This window comes from Phyllobates terribilis, unplaced genomic scaffold, assembly GCF_046119375.1.
Source record: "Phyllobates terribilis strain yellow unplaced genomic scaffold, ASM4611937v1 Scaffold_11__3_contigs__length_659146591, whole genome shotgun sequence".
In the NCBI taxonomy this organism is placed as follows: domain Eukaryota; kingdom Metazoa; phylum Chordata; class Amphibia; order Anura; family Dendrobatidae; genus Phyllobates; species Phyllobates terribilis.
The window spans coordinates 545,422,657-545,450,646 of NW_027362771.1; the positions used below are offsets into that span (position 1 = coordinate 545,422,657).

Below are 27,990 nucleotides of genomic sequence, written 5' to 3' on the forward strand. Positions count from 1 at the left end.
TTGTGTGGAAAAGAAAAAAAGTGGAAAAAGAATCGGCACTGCTGGCGAGTGGTAATAAATCCAGGTACACCCTAGGATAATGGGCATTTTTTTATTTTGTCTACGCATTTCGAAGTACCATACTTCAGGTGTTTTTTTGTTCCCTGGACCTGCTGCAGCTGGGATTACATGCCCACTCAAATGTTGTGTGATCACAACATAATCAGGTTAGCAGAACCTTTATTTGTTTCATCCACTTTAAAGGATAAGACCCTATTGCGCCTTTCCCTCTTCCTTAGGACCACTACCTGGGGCATCATTAAGTTGTGGAGTGATGCCCACATGACGTTGAGAAGACCTACTTATCAGAAGAGGTGCTGGGGATGCCGCAGGTAGCACCAGGATCGGCGTGCTCTGGTCAGTCAGCCACAGGCTACCAACGAGGCCGCTGGACTAGGGTCCTGCAAATCTTTCTTCAACTCTAGTGTAAAGTCGTCCAACCAAAGGGCAGTGAATAGGAGAGGGGAGGGACACAAATAGGTCTAGTAAGATGTGCCAAGGTAATATGTTTGGCAAAGTTTTCACCAGTTTTGTACAGATGATAAACGAGATTCGAAAGACCCTGGTTCAGTGGCCACTGGACCCGAGCCCTTCAAACCTTCTCCTACCTGCATCTTCGGTGCATCTTATGATCAGTAGGTCCAGCAAGACATCATGCGTCAAGACGTCATACAAGAGAATAGAAGTGCCGGGGATTCTGGCAGGTAGGTTTGGAGGCCTCCAGTTAGCAGCCCTGGACTATGAACATGGCGTCTGGACCAGGGTCAAATGAATCTGAGTTTTATGCAGTCTAAATTTTGATTACTAAATCTTCTCAAACCAAAGACCACGTACAAACATGCTGTTAGTGGGCACCCGATCCGACATTACGTAGGGATTTCTATACAGCCACATCTCTTCTGGCTGTATAACTCGATGGAATGGATGCATCATTTCTGTTATCCTATAGACAAAACAAAGAAAAGATTTAAAAAAGAAAAATAAAAAAATTAATATTCCAGCGAAATTCCATTAGTTCAGCACACAATGGTGAGGAGCTGTTTTGTTCTTTTAACATGATCTATAATATGCCTCTTCAGAGAGGAATAGGACTAGGACTCTAGTGCCACCTATTGGAAACCGCAATCCATGAAGTCAAAAGCGACTAACAAGCCTTGAAATATAACTTCAGATGAAAGCCAAACCAGAATCTCAATTTACAGACATGGTGTTTCGGGGTATTGCCCCTTGTCAGTGCAAAGTATGAGATCTGATTTAGCCCAGTCTTAAGGCTCTCACCTAGCCAAATCAGATCTCAAACTTTGCCCCTCATCAGTGCAACACCCCAAAAGTGTTCTCTGATTTGGCTAGGTGAGAGGCTAAAAACTGGGCCAAACCGAATCTCATACTTTGTACTGACGAGGGGGCAATACCCCCGAAACAGTCTGAAAATTGAGATTTTGATTTGGCTTTTATCCCAAGTCATATGGCAAGGCTCGTTAAAGGGTCGATAATGACTTTTAGGATTGCTACTTCCAATTGGAGACGCTAGAGTTCTGGTCCTCTCTGAAGAGGCAATTTGGATATTTAATTGCCCAGGGGAGTATGCATAGCCTATAAGTCTCCTCACTGACATGCACAGGCCTGGCTTGTCACTCTCCACAAGGAGTAATGTAACCCCTTAGATCAAACGTGATATATAGAAACCAACACATCTATGACGGTCAGTTAATCCAGAATATCCATTCTTCTGATATAGTTCTCCAAATCCTAAAGCAATAAGAGGTAAAATTTGGTCTGCCTTACAAACCACAGCTTTGCAGATGCCAAAATCTGATGGCGGGGGAGGAATAATAATGTGAAGTTGGTACACAATTTCAGATATGGGTAATATTACCAATAATGCAGGATATGAAAACCTGCTGATTTTTAGCAGTACCAGAAGCAAAACCAGGGGGAAACAGTGGGGGAAGCTGCAGCCAACTAGACAGTCACCCAGCAGTGGAAACATTACGTGGCGGCCATAAATGGTGGCCCATAAGGGCTGCTCTAGTCTGCCAGGACAGGAACAGTCTTGTTCTGGTTCAAGTAGGACTCCCTCCCCCCCCCCCCCTCTAATGATGCCCCTAAGCCTTAATGCAGCATATGGACAGTGTTTCCATATTTCCCATAGATGTGAATAGCAGTTATGGACACAGCATAGCACTTCTATGAGGAGTTAAAAGAGAATCTCATCACTTATCTGAGAACAGGAAAGAGAAAAGAGAGATCCTGATTGCAGTGATGTGTCACTTACTGGGCTGCTTAGTGTAGTTTTTATAAAATCATTGTTTTAATCAGGGGGAGACCACTACTAGAGGACTATACTTGCCCTGCTTCCAGGAAGCCCAACCACACCCCCCCACCTCTGACTGGCTTTATGTACATTGTGCATAGGCAGAAAGCAGCCGATCAGTGGCATGGGTGAGGTTATACTGAGCTCAGCATTCATACAACTGCTAGATCTGCAGCAGAGAAAACCATTTTTTAATCAAAACGGCAAGTCACATCACAGGAATCAGGGCCTCTGCCCCTACATCATGCTGCTCTCAGATGGAGTATATATTTGTTGTGACATTAATGCCAGTTATCCCCCTGTGCAGGTAGTCAGGGTGCAATTCACATGATATAAATGCAGCCAATAATATAGCATGGTAAGAATGACCTGCACTAGCCATTACCTGAATTATTACACAAACAGGCATACAAAAAAAAAAAACATCCCTTTCCCCAGAGTGTGAACAATAGACAAATTAATGAATCATTTCTTTATTCATTGGGTAATTAAAAAAAAAAATACCCATGTAAAACAAACATTAAAAAAAAAGTGTGGAGGATGAAGAACTAGGCCAATCTCAATGCACAATGAATCACTAAATAGAATACAATGGCAGCAATGCACGAAAGGAAAAGGTTTTAAAAATAAATCATAGTAAATAATTAATAGTTCAGAGGATAAGACTATTCATTATTTTGTGTACTGTTTTACTATACAGAGGCAGAAATATAAAGTCAGATAAGATGGGTGAGGATTAGTGGGAATCCTGCCAATTACACTGAAAATGACCTGAACTACCTAAATAGTCACATTGGCAGAGAAGCAGCTATAATCTTGTATGAACGCAACCCGTGACCGGCAATGTGGTGCCTGCCAAGTCTCCATCTGACGCACATTTCACCCACAGCATTTCCTTCTACAAATTGGTGCCCTTGTGCTATATTTATTGTGATTGGCTGCATAGGACAAAATATTTGGGCGCCAAACTATTGGTGGTTGTGTGGTCTCTACACATTAAAGATTATTCGTTTTCTTGTGCATTGTGGTTCTATTTTTATTTTTTTTAATCTTAAAAGTCTCTGCTCCTTATAAAACGCTCATGCCCATGGTTTTGGTGCTGGAGTTCAGAGGAGTGATTGTCAGTTATCCGCAATGTATATGCTGTAGTTTATAAGCTGCCATTGTGGTGACTGCAGGCAGACCAGACCATTTGTGGCAGATGTACTACTACATTTTTATTTTTTTACTGCAGTGTACTCATTTACAGTTTTTATCCTAGGTTTTGTCCGTTAATGGCCAATGTGTGAATGTGAACCTACATACGCCACTTCTACAAACAGGAGTGCCGGCCCAATTTCAGTTTTGCTTTAGTTCCTTGTACATATTAGAGTTACCCCCCATTTAGGCTGTGCATCTGGTCCCTTTAGTTTCCATGGGCAGGTGCAAAAAATACCTCCGGCTTGATCTCAAGCCATGGCAACTTGATGAACGATTTGTAGGAAGACAGCTCTTGTGCACACCTAGATCGGTCCACAGTGGTCTCTTCCACTTATCTTGATAGTGTCAAGTCATCAGGTTGTTGGTCTTCCTCTTCGCCTTGTTTCTTCTATTTTTACGACCACTGTCCTTCTGTCCTTGCCATCTTCTTATGAGGTGTCCAAAGTAGGCAAGTCAGCTTAGGGGTCCTTCTGTTGAGTGACTAGCTTGAGGTGTTCCAAAATTGATTTGTTTGTTCATCTTGCCATCCATGGTATTGATAACATCCTTCTCCAGCACCACATTTCGAAGGTGTCAATTCTTAGGTCTTCTTTATGGTCCAAGTTTAACATCTCTGTTGTTACCACAGAAATGACCAAACTATGTACGAGCTGTGTCTTAGACAGTGAAATCTTCCTCGATTTGAAACCTTGTCCAGTGACTCCATTGTTGTAGATTTGCCCAAAGCTATTCTATTGACTTCCTGATGAGTTACTGCATCTGGATCATTGATCAAAGTAGGTTTGAAGTCCTTCACAACTTCCAGTTTGTTGCCATCCATCTCAAATGTGTCAATATCTTTGTGTTGAGTAGCAGTCCCATTTGAGCTTTCCATCTTGACACTCGGTAATAAGTCATTCATTCCATCTACACTTGGTGCCAGTGTTGTATCGTCCGTGTATTTAAGATAGTTGATGGTTCGCCCAGCAATTTTGATTTTTTTTTCAGCAAGTCCAACTTTCCTGAAAATAGCTTCTGAAAATAAATTGAAGAGATATGGTGGAAGGATGCAGTCTTGTCCAACACTGCACTCTACTTTGAACCATGCAGTGTCCCATTTGGACTGTTGCTTCTTGGTTGATGTAAAGGTTCCTAATGAGGCTGATCAGATGGTTTGTCACACCCATATCTTTTATGGTATTCCAAAGTTTCTGGTGATCAACAGTCAAAGGCTTTGCTGTAGTCTATGAAGCAAAAAGACGTAGAACTAAGGGTAACGGGATTTTTCAGAGCCCATGAAGGCACCACGGACAGAGGGGATCTGCCCTTCAAGGAAAGGAAACCTACAGATAAAAGGGCGGTACCTCTCCTGCATCAGTTGTTTACAGAGCATGAGAGGACCACCAGGTTAGTAACACAAAATTTTTAAGAACTTGTCAGAAACACCATGTGGATACAACAGGTAACTAATAAGTGTGTGCTAACCCACACGTCAAGGGAGGGAATGTACTGGGTGCCATCATGGGCTCTGAGAAATCCTGTTACCGGTAAGTAACTGTCTTTCTCGTTCCCCCATGATGGCACCACAGAGATAATTACAGAGAAGTGACTCATTAGGGCAGGGACCACAGCTTCCATAACCTCTTCTTCAGACCTTACTTTCGGGAGAAGGGTTAAGTCTAGCTGGTAGTGACTGAAGAAGGTAGAGGGGGAAGACCAGGTTGCCGCTCTACATATCTGCTCTATTGTAGCACCGGCCTTCTCTGCCCAGGAGGCTGCCACCGCTCTTGAGTGGGCCTTCAGTTTCTCCAGGTCAGCTTCCCCGCGTGAGGAGTACAATAGTATGATGGCCTCCCTTATCCACCTGGCCAGCGTGCTCTTAGAAGCTTTCTTCCCCTTACAAGGGCCCTTAAAACAAACAAAGAACTATCCTCCCTACACTCTGGTGTCACCTCTGACGTCTAGTGTATGCAAGACTCTTTCGTGTTCCTAGGGTTGGGGCAGAAAGGAGGGAGGGTGATTTCCTGGGACCTGTGAAATCTTGACGCCACTTTTGGCACGTAGGCAGGATCAGTTCTCAGAGTAACCCTATCCTCCAAGATTTGTGTGAGGGGGGGGGCTGCCGATATGGCCTGAATATCACTAACCCTACGTGCGGATGTGAGCTACTAAGAGCCCTGTTTTGAGGGATATAATTTTTTAGGGACGCTTCTGACAGGTTCAAAAGGGGCTTCTGTTAAAGCTGAAAGGACCAAAGTTTAAATCCCAAGGTGTAGTATTTTGGGAGGGGATGGGTCAGGATCTGGATGATGCTTTAATGAACCTAGATACCCATCTATCCCTAGCCAGATCAAAATTGTAGAGGGCTCCCTGGGCCACAACTTGAACTTTTAAAGGTACTTGTGGCCAGACCCTGTTCCAAACCCCTTTAAAAATTCCAGGATAGCTGTCAATGGAACCTCCCCTCCCAGCCTGGAACCTGAGACTGAAAGGAATTTCTTCCAGGTTTTCCAGTAAAGTTTGGTGGTCACTGGTTTCCTACTTTGAAGTATTGTGGTGATAAGATTTGGAGAGAAACCTTTGTCCTTCAGAAGAGCCCTCTCAAATTCCAGGCTGTCAAGTGTAAGTTTGATGCCCAAGGATGGAGAACTGGACCCTGAGAAAGAAAGTCCGGAAGAACCCATGGGTCGGAGATTGATAACATCCTCAGCCAAGAAAACCACGCCCTCTTTGGCCAAAAGGGGGCTATCAAGATTATGCTCGCTTTCTTTTCCCTGATTTTCCTCAGAACAGCTGGAATCAGGGCGGTCAGAGGAAAAGCGTAAGCTAGAGGGTAACTCCATGGGATCATGAAGGCATCTAAACCTATGGGGTTTCCTTTGGGGTCTAGGGAGCAGAAAGTGAGTTTTCTTGTTCCAACTGTTGGCAAACAGATCTATGGAAGAAGTCCCCACATTTGTACAATCTGACGAAAAACTGACTGATTTAACTCCCATTCGCCCTGCTTTAGCTGTGTCCGACTCAGGAATTCTGCGGTGCGATTTATATCCCTTTTATGTGTAGGGCTGATAGGGATTGTAAGTTTTCCTCAGCTAAGCGAAAGATGACCTGTCGCCTGCATCAGGGAATGGGACCTTGTGGTTCAGGTACGCCACTACCCTCACGTGGTGGCCTTGTAGTGTGTGCATGAATTCCCAGAGTGCCCACTCTACTGCTAGAAGCTCCTTCATGTTTGAGGAAACTAGCTTTAGACGTTCTGTCCAGACCCCCTGAGCTACAAGGTTGTTGAGGTGAGCCCCCCCAGCCCCCAGGACTTGCATCTGTGGTCAGGATTTGAGGTGTAGGAATTGTCCAAGGAACACCCCAGGCTAGATTGTCTATCTTCCCCCACCACTCTAGGGAAATTGTGGTTTCTGCAGATAGCGTTAGCTGCCCTTCTAAATGCCCTTTTAGGGATTTTTCTGCTTCTAGGATTTCCCACTGTAGGATCCTGGTGTGTATTTGGGCCCATTGGATGGCCGGGAAACATGCTGTCAGGGAGCTTAGAAGGGACATGGCTTTCCGTAGGGACATAGACGGGTGGGACTTTGCCCGTGATATTTGGTCTATGATTTTGTGAAATTTCCCCTGTGGGGAGAAGACACTCGTGTTTTTGAATCCAGCACGATGCCTAGGTATTCCTGTATCTGGCATGGTTCTGTTTTGGATTTTTCCAGATTCAAAAGCCATCCTAAGCGTGTCAAGGAATTCATGACCTTTCCCAGATGGGTTTTGCAGTTTAGGAAGGAACTGCCTATTACCAGAAAGTCGTCCAGGTATGGGACGACTAGGGTGTTCTGTTCCCTTAGATGAGCCATCACCTCCGCAATAACTTTGGTGAAAACCCTTGGGGCTATGGCGATGCCGAATGGGAGGGCTGTATATTGATAGGGTTTGACCACTCCACCTATGGGAACTGCTACTCTGAGGAACTTTTGGTAATCTTTGTGTATCGGGACGTGATAAGAGTCTTTTAAAACCAGGACGGCCATGAAACAATCGGGAAACAGCATTTTTACTGATTTTATTGTCTCCATTTTGAAGGCTTCCACCTTCAAAAGCTTGTTCAGCTTTTTTAGGTTTATAATCGTCCTGTAAGTCCCATCTGCTTTTTTTCTTAGGAATAATGGAGAATAGAAGCCCTTCCCTTCCTCCCCCCACGGGACCTCCTGAAGGACTGCCTTCCCTACCAATCCCCAGATTTCCTGCTCCAAGGCCAGCTGCTCCTCATTTGAGGACCTTTCAGGGATTACGACAAAGTTTGGCTGAGGAAATGTGAGGAACTGGAGTTTCAGGCCCGATTGTATTAGGCTCAGAATCCATGAGCTGTCTGTTATTAATTCCCAGGCCGAGAGAAAGCCTGATAGCCTTCCCCCCACCCGGCAAATACTCATTGGGAGGGCGGGGGGTTTGTTAAATAGGAACCCTTTGGTCTTCCTTCCATCTAGCCTGCTCTTTAGGGGGGTTTTCTACAGATAAACCTTTTGCTCAGAAAAGGTTTCCTGTAAGCAGTGTTAGACAGGATAGGGAACTGCTTCTTATTGTCCCCTGCTTTTTCTAAGATGTCATCAAGGGTAGGCGCAAATAGAAATTCACCCTCACAGGGGATGGAGCACAATTAAGATTTTGTCTGTAGATCCCCAGGCCAACAATTGAGCCAGAGGGCTCGTCTGGCCGCGTTAGTGAGCCCTGTCACCTTAGCCCCTAATCTGACGGAGTCTGCCGAGGCGTCAGCTTTCATTACCGGGATGGTTTCTAGAATTGTGTCTCTAGATGTTTTCTGCTGCAGTTGTGTTTCAAGCCGGTCTAGCCAGACCATTAATGACTTGGCCGTACATGTGGCAGCCACCGCAGGTTTTAACCCCCCCCAGCGGCTTCCCAGGAACCCTTTAGGAAGGAGTCTGCTTTTTTTATCCATGGGGTCTTTTAAGATGCCCATGTCCTCAAATGGAAGGGAGTATTTCTTTGAGGCTTTGGCTATGGCGATGTCCAGTTTTGGTGCTTTCTCCCAAAAGGAACATGCAGGGTCATCAAAGGGGTACTTTTGCTTAGGGGAAAGGAAGCCCTTCCTCTCTGGTCTTTTCCACTCTCTTAATTAAAGAGTGAACTTGCTCATTTAGTGGAAAAGATCTTTTTTTGTTCTAGATCGCTGAACATTACGTCCTGGATAGACTTCTTGGGCTGGGGATCTGCAAACTCCATGGTGGACCTGACGGCCTTAATGAGGCTGTTTCCTCGATAGAGAAGGACGGAGCAGTTTCCCCATCTGTAGACGAGGAAGAGGAAGACGTGTCCGAATCTCCGCCATTCTCAGAGCGGCTAGACCCGGACTCGGGGGATATGTTAGTTTTTTAGGTTTTTACCCCCCCGAAAGGATTTAATGGCATCTTCGACCTGTGACTTTATCAGGTCAGAGGCAAATTTCGGGGTTTCCGCACATATATACTGCTCAAAAAAAATAAAGTGAACACTCAAATAACACATCCTAGATCTGAATGAATTAAATATTCTCATTGAATACTTTGTTCTGTACAAAGGTGAATGTGCTGACAACAAAATCACACAAAAATAATCAATGGAAATCAAATTTATTAACCAATGGAGGCCTGGATTTGGAGTCACCTCAAAAATTAAAGTGGAAAAACGCACTACAGGCTGATCCAACTTTGATGTAATGTCCTTAAAACAAGTCAAAATGAGGCTCAGTATTGTGTGTGGCCTCCACGTGCCTGTATGGCCTCCCTAGAATGCCTGGGCATGCTCCTGATGAGGTTGTGGATTGTCTCCTGTGGGATCTCCTCCAAGACCTGGACTAAAGCATCCGCCAACTCCTGGACAGTCTGTGGTGCAACGTGACGTTGGTGGATGGAGCGAGACATGATGTCCCAGATGTGCTCAAACGGATTCAGGTCTGGGGGAACGGGCGGCCCAGTCCATAGCTTCAATGCCTTCATCTTGCAGGAACTGCTAACACACTCCAGCCACATGAGGTCTGGCATTGTCCTGCATTAGGAGGAACCCAGGGCCAACCACACCAGCATACGGTCTCACAAGGGGTCTGAGGATCTCATCTCGGTACCTAATGGCAGTCAGGCTACCTCTGGCAAGCACATGGAGGGCTGTGTGGCCCTCCAAAGAAATGCCACAGAACACCAGGCTTGGCAAAGTCGCCACTGGCACCCTGTGCTCTTCACAGATGAAAGCAGGTTCACACTGAGCACATGTGACAGACGTGACAGTCTGGAGACGCCGTGGAGAGCGATCTGCTGCCTGCAACATCCTTCAGCATCACCGGTTTGGCAGTGGGTCACTAATGGTGTGGGGTGGTATTTCTTTGGAGGGGCGCACAGCCCTCCATGTGCTCGCCAGAGGTAGCCTGACTGCCATTAGGTACCGAGAGGAGATTCTCAGACCCCTTGTAAGACCATATGCTGGTAAGATAAAATAAAAAATGGATTCCCCTGTTAAATCTAGATCACCATCCAACAATTTACGTTGAAATTTTTAAGTTATTTAGCCTAAGGATGTTCTTAACTGTCTTATTATCCTCAGAAAAATATTGGAACGTATTAAACGTCTCTTTTCCTTATCCTCTTTTCATTTGGAGTAGCCCATCTGCGGACTCTTCCATGAACTTTCCCCATCAAAGAAGTTAATCCACTGGTTGAGTGGACTTCAAGAAGAATTTGGTTTACATTTTATTTTCTTTCAATATTATCTTATTTAAGCTTCATTTTGTATTTGTTATTAACTATTGGTGTTTCTTTTTAGGTTTCTTTTCCGACCCACTTTATCAATTTATTGCGTTGCTTAGCATTTACTTTCCGTTTTCTCCTATTTTAATTAAGGAGTTTTAAATTGATTTCTTACGATGTGAAGGGTCTTAACAGCCCGAATAAGAGATTCACTTTATGGAGAGAATTAATGAGATAAAAATGCAGACATTATCTGTCTACAGGAATAAAAAAAATCATTGAAGATAATCACTCTAAATTCCAACATAAGAATTTCCCACACATACGAGTCCCTTAACGTTAGGAAAAAAGCTGGAGTTCCTACTATAATTAAGAATACTATTCCCTTTAATTTTATTGAGGAGCATAAGGACACGATGGGAAGATACCATATCTAGGTGTGCCAACTAATTCTCAAATTTGTACCATAGTTAATTTATATGCCCCCAATAGAGGTCATATTAGTTTTTTAATAAAGAAAATATTGACAGTCAAAAAAGGAGATTTAATTTTGCTTGGAGATTTTAATATGGTTCCAGATGCTCATTTAGACTCCTCCTCAAAATCCCGCTACCTATCAAATACTCTTAATTGGATTTATGCGAGTGAACTATTTGACGTTTACAGGTGCATCAATTCGTCCTCTAGAGAGTACACGCATTTCTCTGACGTGCATCAAACAGCTTCACATATTGATTTGATCATTACGGACATCTTTACTCTTCCTAAATTCAAAAAAGTCACCATCAAAGATAAGACCTTTTCAGATCATTCCCCTGTTATAGGAGAAATTACTGTGGGTTCGCCGATAAAGAATTTTTTAATGGAAATGCAATTCCTTCTTATTACAACATCCTAATTATAAAACGGAAACTGAACAGTCCCTTAAAAATTATTTTACAGAGAATTGTTCGGAATACATCAATCCTATTTGCTGGAATGCCCATAAAGCATATTAGAGGCATCTTAATGCAAATATCATCTAGGCACAAAAAATTAATAAAGAAAACATGCAAATTCAGGCCCAATTAAAAGTAATGACTGAACAACAACTTAGTCTTTCTAGTCCCTCAACCTCTATACAAAGATATCCTCAACTTAAGACAAAATCTCAAGACTGAAATATTTTCTGCATACAATTCAGTGATTAATGCCACTAAATTTAAATGCTACTCGGCCTTGAACAAACCCACTAGATTCATGATGAATCGTATCAGACAAAAGAGAATACATAATCGAATTGATAAAATAATTTCAGATAAGGGCATTGCCCTATCTCATCCAAAAGATATAGCAGAGGAGTTTGCCAACTTTTATCAAAAACTCTACAACATTGATAATCAACCTTCTCTTACCCAAAATAATAGGAGTTCTATAGAACTATTTCTAGATTCAATCACCCTTCCAAAAGTTAAACCAGAGGATTTATCTACACTTAATGCCCCTTTTTCTATTAATGAAATTAGCGAAATACAAAACCTAAAATCGTTTAAATCTCCTGGACCTGATGGTTTTAACAATGAGTATTATAAAAACTTCAAAGACATCCTATCTCCTCATTTAGCCCAACTATTCAAATCAGCCTCAAATCAGGGTTTTTTCCATCAGAAATGTTAGAGGCAACAATAATTTTAAATTCAAAAACCCAATAATGATCCTAATAGTATCAAAAACTATAGCCCAATCTCCCTTATAAACTCCGACATAAAAATTTATTCGAAACTTATAGCTAATAGATTAAATAACGTAATTCCCTACCTAATAAATAATGATCAGATTGGATTTGTTAAAAATAGACAGTCTACAGACGGAACTAGAAGAGTTATTAACTCCTTAAAAATTATAAGTTCAGCCAAAATTCCAGCAATTCTAGTAACATTAGATGCCAAAAAAGCTTTCTATAGGCTTAATTGGGAATTCTCAAGTCAAACATTATCAAAATTCGGTTTTGATCCACAATTCATAACCCAAATTTTAGCCCTATATAAAAATCCAAGCGCAAAAATGGATTTAAATAACCATTTATTCAACACTTTCCAAATTACAAATGGTACCAGACAAGGTTGCCCTTTTTGTCTCCTCTTATTTATAATGGCTATGGAGCCATTAGTACAAAAAAATCAGAGAAAACATTCTTATTTCAGGAATTCGTACCCCTTCACTTCATCATAAAATAAGCCTATTTGCGGACGATCTTCTACTTTATCTGATCCACTAAATTCAATAAAAGAATTAATGTACTTAATTGGTGCTCAGAAGTTTCTTATTTTAAAATAAAGAAAAAGCCAAAATCTTATATCTCAAAGTAGTACTTATTGAGGAAATAGAAACTATTTCTTCTTTTAGTAAAGCAGACAAGAATTTTAGTTACCTGGGCATTATTGTTACTAAAAATATAAATTCTATTATTTCAGCCAATTGCTAACAAATCTCTAAAGTAATATCAAAAGACTTATATGCACTCTGCAATACTGACCTATCTTGGATGGGTAAAATATTGATAAAAACCATCATTTTACATCTTTAGAGCACTTCCTCTTCTGATTTCTGTAAGTCAAATTACTGACTTCCAATTATTATTTAACTCATTCGTTTGGAACAACAAGAGGGCAAGAGTAGCTACGCCTATTTTATTTAAAAAGAAAACACAAGGTGGGTTGGGTCTGCCAAATGTCTCAACGTATTTGGCAAACTTGATAAAACAAAGAGCTTTTTGAATAACTTACATCCTAGAGATCTCCTCATTAAATGTACTTTGACTAATTCTCATCAGAATATCTCTCATCCCATTTTCCAGGCAATAATTTATGCCTGGAAAAAAACTATTGAAACCAAGAAGAGGATCGAACAAATTTTTTTATCTTAGAAATATTTCTTTATTCATGATCGCTTCAATATATAAAATTATCATTCCTAGTTCATGGTGGGCACTAGGCATAAAAAAAAACTAAGACCTCTGACGGGACAAATTATATTCCCTTCTCAAATTTAAAGGAAAAATTTGATTTAAATGCAACAGACTTTATGCACTATTTAATATTAAAAGATTCCATTCGTAAGCTTCTTAAAAATAATCCCTTATGTTCCGAGGCCTCCTCTAACTTGATCAATAATTTTAATCATAAGATCTTCTGGAGCTTGAAATATATTTATGACTACTTTAACAATGATTTTGAAATAATTAAAAACCCATACATGTTGAAATGGGAATCTGTCTTGGGCAAGACTTTTCAACCAGAAGAATGGGAAAATGCCATAACATTCACTTAATCATCTAACATCTCAATGCCCCTTCACGAATCATATTTTAAAGTACTTTCCAGATGGTACTACACCCCTTTAAGACACTCGCACATTAACTCAGACTTACAACCTAAATGCTGGAGAAACTGTGGTTGAGATGGAGATTTCATATTTTCTGGAAATGCCCAAAAATTAAAAACCTTATGGACTCAAGTATTTGATCTCAAAGAAATCTCTCATAATAGGATAATTATCACTCCTCAGTTAGTATTATTGTCTATAGGAATGGAAAATGTTTACCCCTCACTTAGACCTATATTAATTCACATTTTTTTGGTTGTCAAGAATGCTATTGCTTTCCACTGGAAGAGTATTAATCCTCCACTTTATTCAGATATTATAGAGAGAATCAAACTACACAGAATTTATGAATTTAAATTTGCTGTAGCAAATAATTGCTTTAACAGATATACAAAAAAGTGGGCTCGCTGGTTGGAAATTATCCATTAGTCAATTAATATGTTAGGTTTCGAACCTTTTACTTGATAGGTTAACTTGATTACTCAATTTGCTCTCTACAATTCTATAACAAACTTCTACATGATTCTAGTTAATTGTTGATTTGCAATAAGACTTTTGTTAACCTTGTATATCGAATTCTTTTAACACTTGTTGGTTTGTATTATCTTTCCATCCCTTTGTTTCCCTTCCCTAGGATTTAAAACTTGCCAATAAAAAATTATTGAAACCGGAATCTGTTGGTGATTAGACTTTTATAACCGACATGAATTCGCACCCCTTGTAGTGGTATCGAGACGACCATCACTGACTGCATAGTACATCAGGACAGTGCTGGTCAATCTTCAGTTGAGAAAAGCGACACTGCTTAGTCTTTGTTGCCAGAATAGTAAACCTCATGATCGTTTGACTGGAAATGTCTGGATTGAGTCCACCAATTCCAAGTCAACCAAGTACCCCATGTTATTTACATGTACTATTACTACAGGGTATCTATTGTTTTTATTTTACATTTTGTCTGTTAATGGCCACAGTGAATGTGCATCTAAATTTTGCACTTATACCAACAAGTGTGCTGGGACAGTTTTTAGTTTCTGCCTCTGTTTCTTAAACTGAATACATTCTTTTGGGGAGAGGGCCTTTCCTCTTTGGGCTGAGCACCTTGTTCATTTAGCTTCCCTCAGGCAGAAGCAAAACAAAGTAGGGTCCATGCTCTGCTCTGCCTCAGCCTCCCCCCAGTCTATGTTGAGGCTTGCTGGCACAGAGGTGAGATATTAGAGTTAGGGACCATCCTGATAAGGCATACCTTGTCGTGGTGGGATGGCTTTTACGCTTTTTTGATGAAAATAGTAATACATGAAAATAACATGGGGTACACTTAGTTGACAATATTTATTTACTGCAGGGCATGTGCTCATTTTTATCCCATGTTTTATTTGTGACATAGGTGGGATCAAGCTTACGCTGCAAATTTCTGAACATTCATACAAGAGAACAGTGTTACGAATGCTCAAACTCCTTTCCTGGTACTCAATTCTTAGGCTAGATTGAGATCCCAGAGGTGGAACCTGCATCCAACCATTTTTTGGAATATCTTGTGGATCGAAGCTCTAAAAGGGACATGTGTTCCTAATCAATGACACAGGAACAAAAAAATACAGTGTGTCCACCAATCAATGGGGACCAGAACTTTGGAGCTGGAAAATCTCAATCTCCCGAAATGCAAGATGGACTCCCAGGAGAAAAGTCAGTGTTCGGAGCTCAGCTGCTGACACTAGGCGTCCGGTACAAATCCTGAACTTTACAGTTTGTTTGCTCATCTTTACTTACAGAAATATGCCCAGGAGCAGCGCCCTGATGAAGAACTCTGCTGCAAAGCCCTCCAGTATCCTCTTCTCCATCCTAGTGCAATGGCGAATCCCTAGAAGATAAGAAATGTTGAGTAATGTGATCTATGACTAGCCCACACCCTCGTAGTCATTTTGCACAAAAGAAAGAGGAGAAACCGTGAGCTGGCTGCAGGCCACAGCTCACATTCCCAACATGGTTTACATTTTACTCACCAGGGGAAAAACTGAATAAATATAGCACAGCCCTTAAAGGATTATTCCAAGACCCTCTCCCCCCCACCCTCATCAATGCCTTCTTTACTAAATGAATCATTTTTTATTCTGGATGTGTCCTGACCAGTCACACGATTGTGTTGCTGCCATCATTTACACTGGTGGCATGTACCCACAGTGTAATGGCTCCAATGTATGAAATATCATTATCACATCTTCAAGTGCCAATTTTTGGCTACATGTACAGTGGGCATGAAGTGCCACACTCGGGTCAGGGCAATGAACAGTAGTCTATTTTTGGCTCGGAGAAAAGACCATTCCTGGTCAATGTGGTGTAATGGTGGACCTCGGAAAGGCAAGTACAGCACGGCTTGTTTCTTAACCTGCAGCCAGGGACATTTATTTACTGAAAGGGAACAACCCCTTTAAGTTCTTTATCAGAGTCATACTTTTTGTAAAATACTCCACTAGTAAACCCTAGGGCAGGACAAGGGTTACAAATTGAGATAAACCTGTCCCTTGAACTGGTCTTGTACAGTGCGAAAATAACACAAGTAGCTTAGATCTAGATCAGTGTTAACTAGGGAGAATATGGGTAAGAGTGAAGACAACCAATTGATTTGCATCTATACAGCAACCATGGAAAATACTCAGTACATGTAAAAAGAAGAAAATGGGAACATGGATTGAAGCCTAAAGGCCACTTAGGTTAAGAATGAAATTTACCTTCTGGACATGGAATCAGCAGAATTTCAACCTCAAACTCTTTATGCATGTATCCCTTGCAAAGACAAGTCCATCAATACCTTTAGCTAGCAAGGCCTTTCCTGAGTCAGCGATAATTCACCATTTGACTCAATATGCTAACGAGGCTGAAGAGCTTTGGGTGTGACAAAGCACTTCCCAAGCCTCTATTCATTGCCTTCTACTGCTTAACTGACAGCTTCTTTGCTTGAAGTCACACAGCAAAGGGGTTGTCAGTGAAGCCGGAGAAGGTGGCTCTGGGCACTGAATAGAGCTGGCGAAACAAAGGCTTGGGAAGTGCTTTGTAACGCCCAAGACACTTCAGCCTCATGTGCACATTGATTCAAATGGCGATTTCTTGGTAGCAGAGGAAAGACTGGCTAGCTAAAGGCAAGTATGAACTTGTCTTTACAAGACCTACATGCACACAAAACAATTTGGAGGGTGCAATCAAGCGGACCACTTCCCCTTTAAGCCTAAAATCAGGTAGAAGGTGTTGCAACACCTCATGTTACTAGTAGAGCAACAAAGGTAATAATGAAGAAAATAGACTACCTGTGAATACTGTGGAGCTAGAAGATGGGGTTGACAGGCACAGCAAGGCACCAGTAGATAGCAGGACTTCATCCATACAAACACATTTGTTAGACACTGACATGCCATCAATGGCGTCAGACTACACGACCGCTATGGACCCTGTAAGCAAGCAAGTCCCAGAGCTGAACAGTACCATCACCTGCTAAGGATCCACCAGTCTCTCCCAACACCCACTGTATATGTATGGCAGAAGTCGGTAAGATTTGTATGGAGCAGAATCACATGCCGTGTTCACTTTGCTCCATATCCAACGGATGCTGGATATTTCACACACAGAAAACCGCTAGTAACTACTTTGATCGGAACTAGCACTGATCGCAGCAATTTATCCCCTTAGCTGCCATGGTGAACATGTCACCTTCATTGGGCACCTCACAACACGATCATAGAAACCAGACGGGCTGTTTGATAGAAGCTGGGGGCCCATAGGGGAAGGCCCCTAATTCAGACCTGGATTTTTATGTGAGAAAGTAACAAAATCCATGTCTAGAATCAGGCTTGAGCATCACGCACACCACTGAGGACCTGCAAGGCAGCGGTAAACATGTACCATGAGTAGGGTATAGTACCCTCCACATGAATATGGCAGGATAGAGTCTCCAGGGAAAACCAGCTTCAAGACGTGTACTGTCTATACATCCAGACCAGATATAGTAATGGGCACCATTGATACTATGTGCCATATGCTGTCTATATAATTCAGTCTCATCTTGATTATTGTAACTCGCTACCAATTGGCCTTCCTCCAACTTATCCTGAATTCAACAGTCGGGCTTGGATTTCTGTCCACCCGCTTCTCTAATGCCTCTATCCTGTGCCAGTCATTACACTGGTTGCCCTTCCACTTGTGTGCTTCAAGTACACATTAGGAGAGCTTCACATTTTATAAATTTAGTCCTTTCATCACCGCTATGCCTCAGAACCTCATCCCTTTATCCAATAATTAACCCCCATACACTTCTTTATCTGTGTACACATGGACTTTGGCTGCTGAGTGGCTCATGCACCTTTATGTGTTTGAGTTGTAGATTGGAGTCATAAACTAATGCCTGATATTGTCTGTACAGATAGCCTCAGAATTGTAAAGACTAATAAAATAGGTTATAGGATTTTTGTGATTGTTCTATTTTTTTATTTTTAGTTTTCAGTCAGGGGAGATTATGAAGGCCACTTCCTTAGACTTGCTGGTGTATGTAGACCTCCACTCCCCAAAGTCAACGCAACTATACATTTCTTAAGCATAGTCTCTAAATCTTAAGGCCTTGACTTTGCTGCCAATCCACCCTTATTAGTCTGTTCCACTTTCTCATCCTGCCCAAAATGGCATCTGCATAGCCATGGGGAGAGCTTTGGCAAGTTTGAACCACATCCTCCATCTCTATCTGCCCCAGGATGGATATAGCACCATAGTCATTGGCGCTGGTCCAACTGGCACCAGTGGAGGCATGGTTCAGACTTATCTTAGCATGCCCCATACCTATGCAGCAGCTATTTTGGCTAGAAAAAAAAGCAGTAGAGTTGAGGGCATTAGGTATAGTAATCACACATTAGAAATATATAGTCATGATTACTACAGGAGGAAGTGGACGGATGTCCTGGTTGTCATAATGACCTTCCTGCAGATGATGGAAACAATATAAAGACTGGGCACTAGGAAGGAGCAAATTGAGTCACACTGCTCTGATCTGATCCGCAGTATCAACTGGTCTTCACTTGTGCACCCAGTATCCTTGGCCCAGTATCACAATAGGGTTACCGTACTCATCTTTACTGGGCACTCAGAATGCAAAGTCTCCAAAGGCCGCGCGCCTAAATCCTGGCCAAGAGATCAGTTAAGGGTTAGGGACCACCGCCGGTCATCTAGGCTTTTAATCTGACCAAACCGTTAACAAAAAATACTAAGAAACTTACAGAAAGTTTCTCAGTATATGAGCACAGGCTCAGAAGAGTCCAGAAGTTGGATACCTCTCATTAGGATGGAAACAATACCCAACTCTCCCCTAAACATCCACATAAGTGGCCCACACTGCACCCACAAAGCCAAAACACCAATGTTACTTACCGGTAGCCGGTTTTTCCTGAGCCCATGACAGCACACCTTGAGAGAGGATCCGCCCCACCAAGGACAGGAAACAGTCTGAAATAAAAGGGCGGCTCCTCTCCCTCGCTTCAGTTGTTTACAGAGCATTGAGAGGACCTCCCTAAACAGGTTAGGCATATAACCAACACCCACAATATACATATACACACCACCCAAAACAGTGCACACCAGGGTGTGAGAAACATAGAAAAAATAGGGGGGAGGGGGGGGGGGGGGGGGGAAACCTACAGGTGCTGTCATGGGCTCAGGAAAAACCGGCTACCGGTAAGTAACCTTGGTGTTTTCCCCTCCCCCATGACAGCACAGCTTGAGAGAATTTATGAGCACCCTAGGGAGGGACCACCACCTGAAGTACCCTTCTCCCAAAGGTGAGACCAGAAGAGGACAGATCCAACAGATAGTGCTTAAAGAAGGTGGATGGTGTAGACCAAGTAGCAGCCCTACATATCTGCTCGATCGAGACGTCTACCCTCTCTGCCCAGGAGGTTGCGACAGCTCTGGTGGAATGAGCCCTCACATTGTCCGGGGCTGGAACCCCTGTGGACGTATAGGCTAAGCAAATGGCCTCCCTAAGCCACCTAGAGATGGTACCCTTGGACACCCCGTGACCTTTCCTACTCCCTTGAAAGGCCAGGAACAAGGAATAGTCCTTCCTCCACAGACTAGTCATGTGAATGTACTGTAGCAGGGACCTCCTAACATCTAGGCTATGGAACCCGACTTCCCCTGGGTTCTTGGGATTGCTGCAGAACGAGGGTAGCACAATCTCTTGACTACGGTGAAATCTAGATACCACACCTTGGGAAGGTATGCTGGATCTGGCCGCAAGGTGACCCTATCCTCAAAGATTTGTGTGTAAGGAGGATTAACCGAGAGGGCCTGCAGATCACCCACCCTACGGGCTGACGTTAAGGCCACTAGGAGGATAGTCTTGAGGGTGAGAATCTTTGGAGAGACCTTGTGTAGGGGTTCGAACGGTTCGCTGGCAAGCGCGTTCAAGACTAAATTCAGGTCCCAAGCAGGAACTCCCATGGACCTAACCGGTCCTGCTCTGGCACAGGACTTGATAAACCTCGAGATCCACGTATTCCCAGCCAGATTACAATTATAGATTACCCCCAAAGCTGAAACCTGAACCTTAAGAGTCCCTGTAGCTAGACCCAGGTCCCATCCCTTTTGTAGAAATTCCAGGATCCCTCTGATCGGAGGTCTGCTCGATAACGGGACATCTATAAACTCTAGGAAGTTACCCCAAACCCTGCTATAAATCTTAGTTGTAACTGGTTTTCTGCTCCCCAATAAAGTAGAAACTAAGCCTGGTGAAGACTCCTTGCTATTCAATAGTGACCTCTCAAATTCCATGCCGAAAGATGGAACCCCCTGGCCTGGGCATGGAATACTGGTCCCTGCATGAGAAGGTCCGGCCTTTCTGGTAGAATCCAGGGATCTGACACAGACATTAGCCGAAGCAGAGAAAACCAAGGCCTCTTGGGCCAAAATGGGGCTATCAGAATCACCCTGGCGCCTTCCTCCCGGATCTTCCTCACCACTACTGGAATCATCACTAATGGTGGAAAGGCATAGGCCTTCCTGAACCCCCAAGGAATCTGGAGGGCATCTACGGCATGGGGATTCTCTGCCGGATTTAGGGGGCAAAATCTCTGCACCTTCCTGTTTGCCCTTGTGGCGAATAGGTCTATGTCTGGCTGCCCCCATAACTGGACAATCTGGTGGAAGACCTCTGGGTTTAACCCCCACTCCCCCTGTCTTAGGGTATGGCAGCTTAGAAAATCTGCTTTCACATTTTCTACCCCCTTTATGTGAAGGGCGCTGAGGGATGGGAGGTTTCGCTCTGCTAGACGAAGGATCCTGTCTGCCACCACCATCAGAGGGTGTGACCTTGTCCCCCCCGGTGATTCACATAGGCTACTGCTGTCCGGTTGTCGGACCCGACCTGGACATGGTGACCTTGGATGTGAGGGAGGAAGCCCCTGAGGGATCTTTCTACAGCCCAAAGTTCCTTTATGTTTGAGGATGCCCCCCTCTCGTGGTAAGCCCAGTGACCCTGTATTGCGAGTTCTGTCAGATGACCCCCCCATCCGGAACTGCTTGTGTTGGTCGTAATTATCCGACCTACTGGTCTGGACCACTGAACGCCTGCGGTCAGATTTCCCCCGACTGTCCACCACGAAAGGGAATCTACTACTTCTGGGGAGAGAGCCTGCCTTCCAAATGCCCGTTGCAGGACCTCTGTGCTGACAGGACCTCCCATTGAAGCCGTCTCATATGCCCCTGAGCCCACATTACTGCTGGGAGACAGGCAGTTATAGAACCCAGGAGGGACATTGCTTTAGTCTCGGAGGCCATTCAAGCTCCAGAGATGTCTGAGAGAGGCAATCAACCTGCAGATTTTGTCCTCTGGAGGAAGCAGGCTTGGTGATGAGAGTCTAGGAGGGGGTTAGTCTTGATTTTTGGACATTCACTACCACCCCAACTGATGCAACACTTCCGTGACCTCTAGGAGCTGACCGGAGCAGTGGACTTCTGATTTCCCCATTATCAAGAAGTCGTCTAAATATGGCACAATCACTACGTTCTTGATCCGTAGAAAGGCTGTCACTTCTGCTATTAGTTTCGCAAATATTCTCGGGGCAATGGAGAGGCCAAAGAGTAGGGCAGCAAACTGAAAATGCCTCAGCTCCCCCTGAACACACAGGGCTACTCTCAGATATTTCTGATACTCCAGATGGATTGGGACATGATAATATGCGTCCTTCAAGTCTATTACAGCCATAAAGCAGTTGTGATGTAAAAGCTTCACTGCCGAGCTTACTGACTCCATTTTGAAAGTCTGGTTTTCTACTTGGTTCAGACTCCTGAGGTTGATGATGGTCCTTAAGGACCCATTTGTTTTTTTTATCATGAATAGTGGGGAATAGAACCCCTTCCCTCTCTGTGGTGTTGGTACTTAGAGAAGGACCCGCTTCCCTACTAACTCTAATACCTCTGATTCCAGGGCTAACTGTTCTTCCTGGACCTTCCGTAGGGGGGGGGGTAACCACAAAGGTCCGACAGGGGGTCTGGCTGAACCGGATCTTCAGGCCCCCACTGATAATTTTTAGAATCCAGGGGTTTGTTGTAACCGCCTCCCAAGCTGGAAAAAAGTGGGAAAGCCTTCCACCCACTTCCAGCCTGGCGTCATTGGGAGGATCTCTTTGAACTGGAGGATGGTGCCCCAAACATGTAGCCCGACTCTTTTGGTCTTGGCTTCCTATCTCCTTTTGTCTCCCGGAGGACGACCCAGATTAAATTTCCTCCTCCGAAAACTAAATCTTCTTGATTCCCCGAAAATCCCGGGAACCCTTTGCTTTTATCACCTGCTTTTCTAACAGGTCTTCTAATACTTGGCCAAACAGGAGTCTACCATCACACAGGAGGGAGCACAGCTTCTGTTTTGAAGGTAGGTCGCCTGGGCTACCTTTGAGCCAAAAGGCCCACCTGGCTGCGTTAGATAGTCCCGCTGCCCTAGCTGAAAGCCTGACCGAGTCTGCTGAAGAATTGGCCAGGAAGGCCAATGCTGCTTGCATTAAAGGTAGATCCGCAAGAATTGCCTCTCTGGAAACCTTTTTATCTTTAAGCTGGTCTTCCAGCTGTTGGAGCCACACCATCAGGGATCTCGCCACACCGGTGCCAGCCACCGCTGGTTTTAGGCCTTCTGCCGCCACCTCCCACGTGTGGCGCAGGAAGGAGTCAGCTCTTTTATCCAGGGCGCCTTTTAGGATGCCAGAGTCCTCCAAGGGCAGGGAAGATTTTTTCGATGATCTTGCTACAGTCCCGTCTACCTTGGGGATCTTAGCCCAAGGTCCTGCGTCCTTCTCTTCGAAGGGGTACTTTCTTTTAGAGAAGGAGGGTAAAGCTCCTGATCTCTCTGGTCTCCTCCACTCCCAGTCAGTCAATGAGGCCCTGAATCTTACTGTTAACCGGAAATGAGCATCTTTTTCTCTCCCAAGCCCGCAAACCTGATGTCCTCCCAGGATTTAGATGCTCTCTCTTCCTCCAGACCCATGGTTGATCTTACTGCCCTAACCAGCCTGTCTGTATTCTCAAATGGGGAAGCAGGGTCTACCGCCCCCCGATGAGGAAGAGGACGACGAATCCCACTGCTCCTCGGACTGGGAGGAATCAGAGACGGAGGAAACCTCTCTATGGGGTCTTTTCTTCCCTCTAAAGAACCCTTTCAGGGACTCCTGAACTTCTGCGTGCACTATGGACTTCAAATTTGCAGCGAAATCCCGGGAATTCTCAGCTATGGTTTTGGTCACACAGCCCTGGCAAAGTGGTTTCTGCCACTCTACAGAGAGGGAAGCTTGGCAAAGGGCACACAAAGGGAAAAAAAAAAAAAAGGAAGCACATAAGAGACTTCTTGTTACTAACCAGTGACATTCACGAAGCTCACTCACCCCCCGGAGGTCACAAACGGATACCGGATTTGGAGGCTGTCGCGGAACCGATGATTCCATTCTGAATGGTCCCGAGGCACTTGAAGCCTTACTCCTGCAGCTGCCGCTACGATTACTCGAGCGGCTGTCTGTATGCGATGCATCCCTCTGCTTTTTCCGTTGCTGAGGGGGGGGGGGGGGTAAGCTGCTGCTCCTGGTTATCCTGGTCAGCCATGTTTCAGAAGCGTACCACGCTTCCAGGATAGCCCCCCCCCCCCTTAAAAATAGGGCCATCCAGCCTCCTCCGGTTCGTGGGCCCTCCCCCTTCCTCAGGCCGGAGCTCTATCGAAAAAACCCTCCGGCCTGGAAAGCTCCGATGGGCGCCGCCATCTTGGATCGGGCGCCGCCTCTTGACGTCGCCCAGCGCGCCGCTCCCAGCGTGCCCTGCGCCGTGACGTCAGGCGCGTCACACCCAGAAGCGCTGCCCACGGCAGGGGGAGGACGGCGCCGCGGTCTCCGGGAGGACAGAGCCTGCCTCACCGCGTGCGCCCCACTCGGCGCAGAAACCCCAGGGGAAGCTGCGGACGGCGCTTCTGGGATACTGAACCCGGTGCACAAGCCAGTGCCCGCTTCTTCCACACCGGGACAGCCCGAGGTAAGTCTTCTTTTCTTCCTGAGACAGGTTCCCATCAAGGACAGGAAACCAACTGAAGCGAGGGAGAGGTGCCGCCCTTTTATTTCAGACGGTTTCCTGTCCTTGGTGGGGCGGATCCTCTCTCAAGGTGTGCCGTCATGGGGGAGGGGAAAATAAAGTTTCTTTTAACATACATTATGTATTGATTTTTCATTTTTTTCTCCCTAAAATCTCTGCTTGCTGTCATTACATAGGAATGTTCCTTTTAAAAAGCCATCCAGGTCACACTATGATCACACAGGTGTACAGCTGGCAAGTCCATCATTAAAGAGAACCAGTCACATGAAAAAAGCTATTAACCTGTAGATACGGGGTTAATCACGTTCTGAACCTGCCCAGGTCAGGCACTTAGTTTTCTTCTGGTAGCGGGGGTCCAACTTTATTCCGCCTGGCAGCATTCAGATTTCAGTCATAGGGGCACCGCCACTGGTTCAGACAACCCTCTGTGTTTAGAGATCGGCAGCTGTAACCGTGCCCCGGGTACTGACTGACAGCCAGGTCTAATGCTGAGCGAGCTGTCAGTGCCGGAGGCATGGTTACAGCCGCTGATCTATATACACAGAGCAGTAACTGAACCGGCATCAGCAAAGCCCCCATGACTGGACCCCGAGCACTCTCCTGGGGAGAACAAAGTTAATTTTCTACAGGCAGCAGGGCTTCAAGTGCCGCTTGGTAAATTCAGAATGAGATTAATCTGCAGATTAACCCCATATCTGCATGTTAATAGCATATTTTCACATGACAAGTTCCCTTTAAAACACAGCAAGCAGATCTTGAATATTGTGAGGAAGTGATACACAAAGTATAGGACAAAGTTTCACAATGAATATTTGCTGAAACTGGAACTCCCTATTAGGTTAGCTCTAGGCGTAGTGAATATTTTCTGCTACAGATTTTGAAGCAAATTTATTACAGATATCCCAAAAAGGTCACCCTTCATATAGCTTCCCATCACAGCCAGAAGCCTAGATACAAAGAATAGGATGGTTTCACATTCTTTACAGTCAAAATGTATGCACGTTTGTATGCACGTTTATTTTTTCTTTGCAGATTTGAAGCATTGTCAAGTCTCCAGAATGTCAATTATTTTGTTATTGCAGTGTTCTTCACTCAAATGAATGGGAAAAATACAAATCAAAAAAGCACACATTTTACACTGCTTTTTTCTTTCTAACACTACAGTATTTGCAGCAGAAAAATCTGCTGCAAATACTATACATGTGCACATACCTTTAAGGCCACGTTCAGTATTATTTTACATCAGTATTTGTAAGCCAAAACCAGGAGTGGGTGATAAATACAGATGTTAAATACAGACCAAATACTGACCGTGTGAACGTGGCCCAAGTGATTTTTTTTCAGCTGTTTTTGGAAGCTGATGTGCTACAAGAAACGTCTCAAAGAACTTTGTGTGCAAATACCTTCAGGCTATGTGCACACAGTTTTAGTTTTTCTTCTAGTGGATCCGCTACAACAACAACAAAAAAAAAGTGCCAACAAGATAAAACTATAAAAAATACTTAAAAGGTTTGTCCCATTTGTTTCCATTGTAAAACCACTTTGCTGTTCATATGTATGTGGGCAACTGATCTTCCTGTCAAACGCCTTATCAGCCCTGGTCACCACTGAACGCAGCATGTAAAGGGTTGATTGAGTCGACCACTCACTCCCCGCTGTTGGGTCTTTGCCAACAGCAGGTCATAAGGGCCGTTAGCCCAAAGACTCACTGTCTTCACACCCTAAGGGGGCAGTCAACCAGGGGTATAAATCAGACCGCAGTGCTCGGACTGGCCGGCAGCTATCTTGACAGCGTCATGTATTTCTATGTAGTGGTCACTCTCGGGTCGGGAGAGCCGCCGGACAGTCCGGTCCAATTTATATCGCTGTGTGACTGCTACAAACTAACTACCTCCCAAACATATGCTACAAACAAAAAAAAAAAAAAACCTGCTAAGAGAATGAAATAGATAAAAAAGGAGCAAACAAATACATCCGCCTTCCCTGCACTGAGGTGTACAGGAACATCGAATACATGAATTTTAAGCAGCATTAGAATATAATTATACAGTGTGTGATCAGAGGAATGTCTGATCTATTCAATGTCCGTATACAGCTTAGTGTGCCACATCAGATATATACACTGTACTGCCACATGTACTATATATCTCTATGTGTATTAGATATAATTTTACTACTTATCTACCAATAATAAAATTATATATATCTGTACACTGGTTGTGTGTGTGTCATATGCAATGTGTGTGTATGTATGTAGATAGAGAGATAGTAATAAAGTCCCAGTAATAAAAGAAGTGTCATACATATATCTAATTATGGTCAGCTTATATCTGTATACTGGTGTATGTAATATATATATATATTAATATATATTATTTTCCTTCTGTCCAGGAAATCCCGCGTCGCTGATTGGTCCGGCCGCGGCCAATCAGCGACGTGGGATTTCAGAAAAAGATGGCGGCCGTTAGCGGCTCATCTGCCACACAGACGTCAGTGGCGATGCAGCTGGGAGATGACCGGCGCTAGGCGGTCATCTCCCGGCTGCTCGCAGCAGAACTACCCCGACTGGCGGCGCCGCTGACCTCCATGCGGCTACCGTCGGGAGATCAGCGGCTAGGCCCGCTGATCTCCCGACGGCAAGTATGAAGGGAGAACCGGGGAGCGGCGCCGCTGGTCAGGACACTTCTGCTCATCTCCCGGCTGCTCGCAGCGGAAGTACCCGCACAGGCAGCGCCGCTCCCCGGTCCTCACTAATAAGATTCGCTGAGTGGTCGCGGCCGGCCAGCGATATTGGCGCCAAATTTAAACAACGCTTTGCTGATTGCGCCTACTCGGCCGCATACATATTCTAGAATACCCGATGCGTTAGAATCAGGCCACCATCTAGTATGTATGTATGTATGTATGTATGTATGTATGTATGTAACCAGTATACAGATATAAGCTGACCATAATTAGATATATGTATGACACTTCTTTTATTACTGGGACTTTACTAGCTCTCCATCCACACACACACACACATATTGCATCTGACACACAGTACAGATATAAGCTGACCATAATTAGATATATGTATCACTTTTTTTTTTTATTACTCTATCTACACACACAGATTGCATTGGTTACAGTCAGACATGCAAGTTGACATTGAGGTAATTGCTATATGAGCAGTTGCCCGGCCTGCCCTCGTGCTATGAAGCAGTGATAACACAATGTAGAAGGCATTCCTCCATCCCTCTCCTCAGCCCCCGGTGGTGCAGCCCCTGCAGACAGCGCAGCCCCCTCCTCCTCATTAGACTGATCATTAGTAATTAGCGTCTATTCTCCGTCATTAGCCCCGAGCAGCCGCCGCCACAGCTGATAACAGCAGCGGCGCCGTGACGTCACCGCCCCGCCCTCCTACCTTGCACACGTGGCGCTGTCTCTTGTCTCTTCGCTGCTGCCTCAGTCCGCTATTTATATAGATACTTCAGAACCAATGAGAGGAGGCGGCAGACAGACAAGTCCCGGAGACTCAGCCTGGAGAGTGCTGCCACCTGTTAGCGGCCGAAAAAAGCGCAGTTCATCCACTTGCAGAATGGAGGAGAATAACACTGTGGGATGGGATTTCATAGGAGGATTGATTACTGGAGGGGGGTGGTGTAGTTTTAACAGCCTGCTAGGGAGTGACTGTGTATGTGTGTGTTATAGATTAGTGTTTAGAGCTGAGCAAAATGGTTTCCAGGACTTTGGTCCAGCAGCCATGTCAGTAGTCAGTGACCACCG

The 27,990-nt window shown here is 44.3% G+C and overlaps 1 protein-coding gene across 2 annotated transcripts in view; it reads right to left on the reverse strand.

Annotated features, from left to right (window-relative positions):
* PLPP5 (phospholipid phosphatase 5) overlaps nt 1–27,747 on the reverse strand; it is a 40,077-nt gene extending 12,330 nt beyond the window's left edge. Inside the window, exons 1-3 of one of the 2 annotated variants that reach the window (XM_073653939.1) lie at nt 27,629–27,747; nt 15,397–15,487; nt 874–982 (exon numbers count right to left, since the gene is read on the reverse strand). In XM_073653939.1, coding sequence (XP_073510040.1) covers nt 874–982; nt 15,397–15,467 — 180 coding nt within the window. In that variant the 5' untranslated portion in view covers nt 15,468–15,487; nt 27,629–27,747. Of the gene's footprint in view, nt 1–647; nt 831–873; nt 983–15,396; nt 15,488–27,628 lie in introns of those variants that run through there. The other variant, XM_073653940.1, reaches the window with a different exon arrangement.
* Between the last annotated feature and the right edge of the window lie 243 nt (nt 27,748–27,990).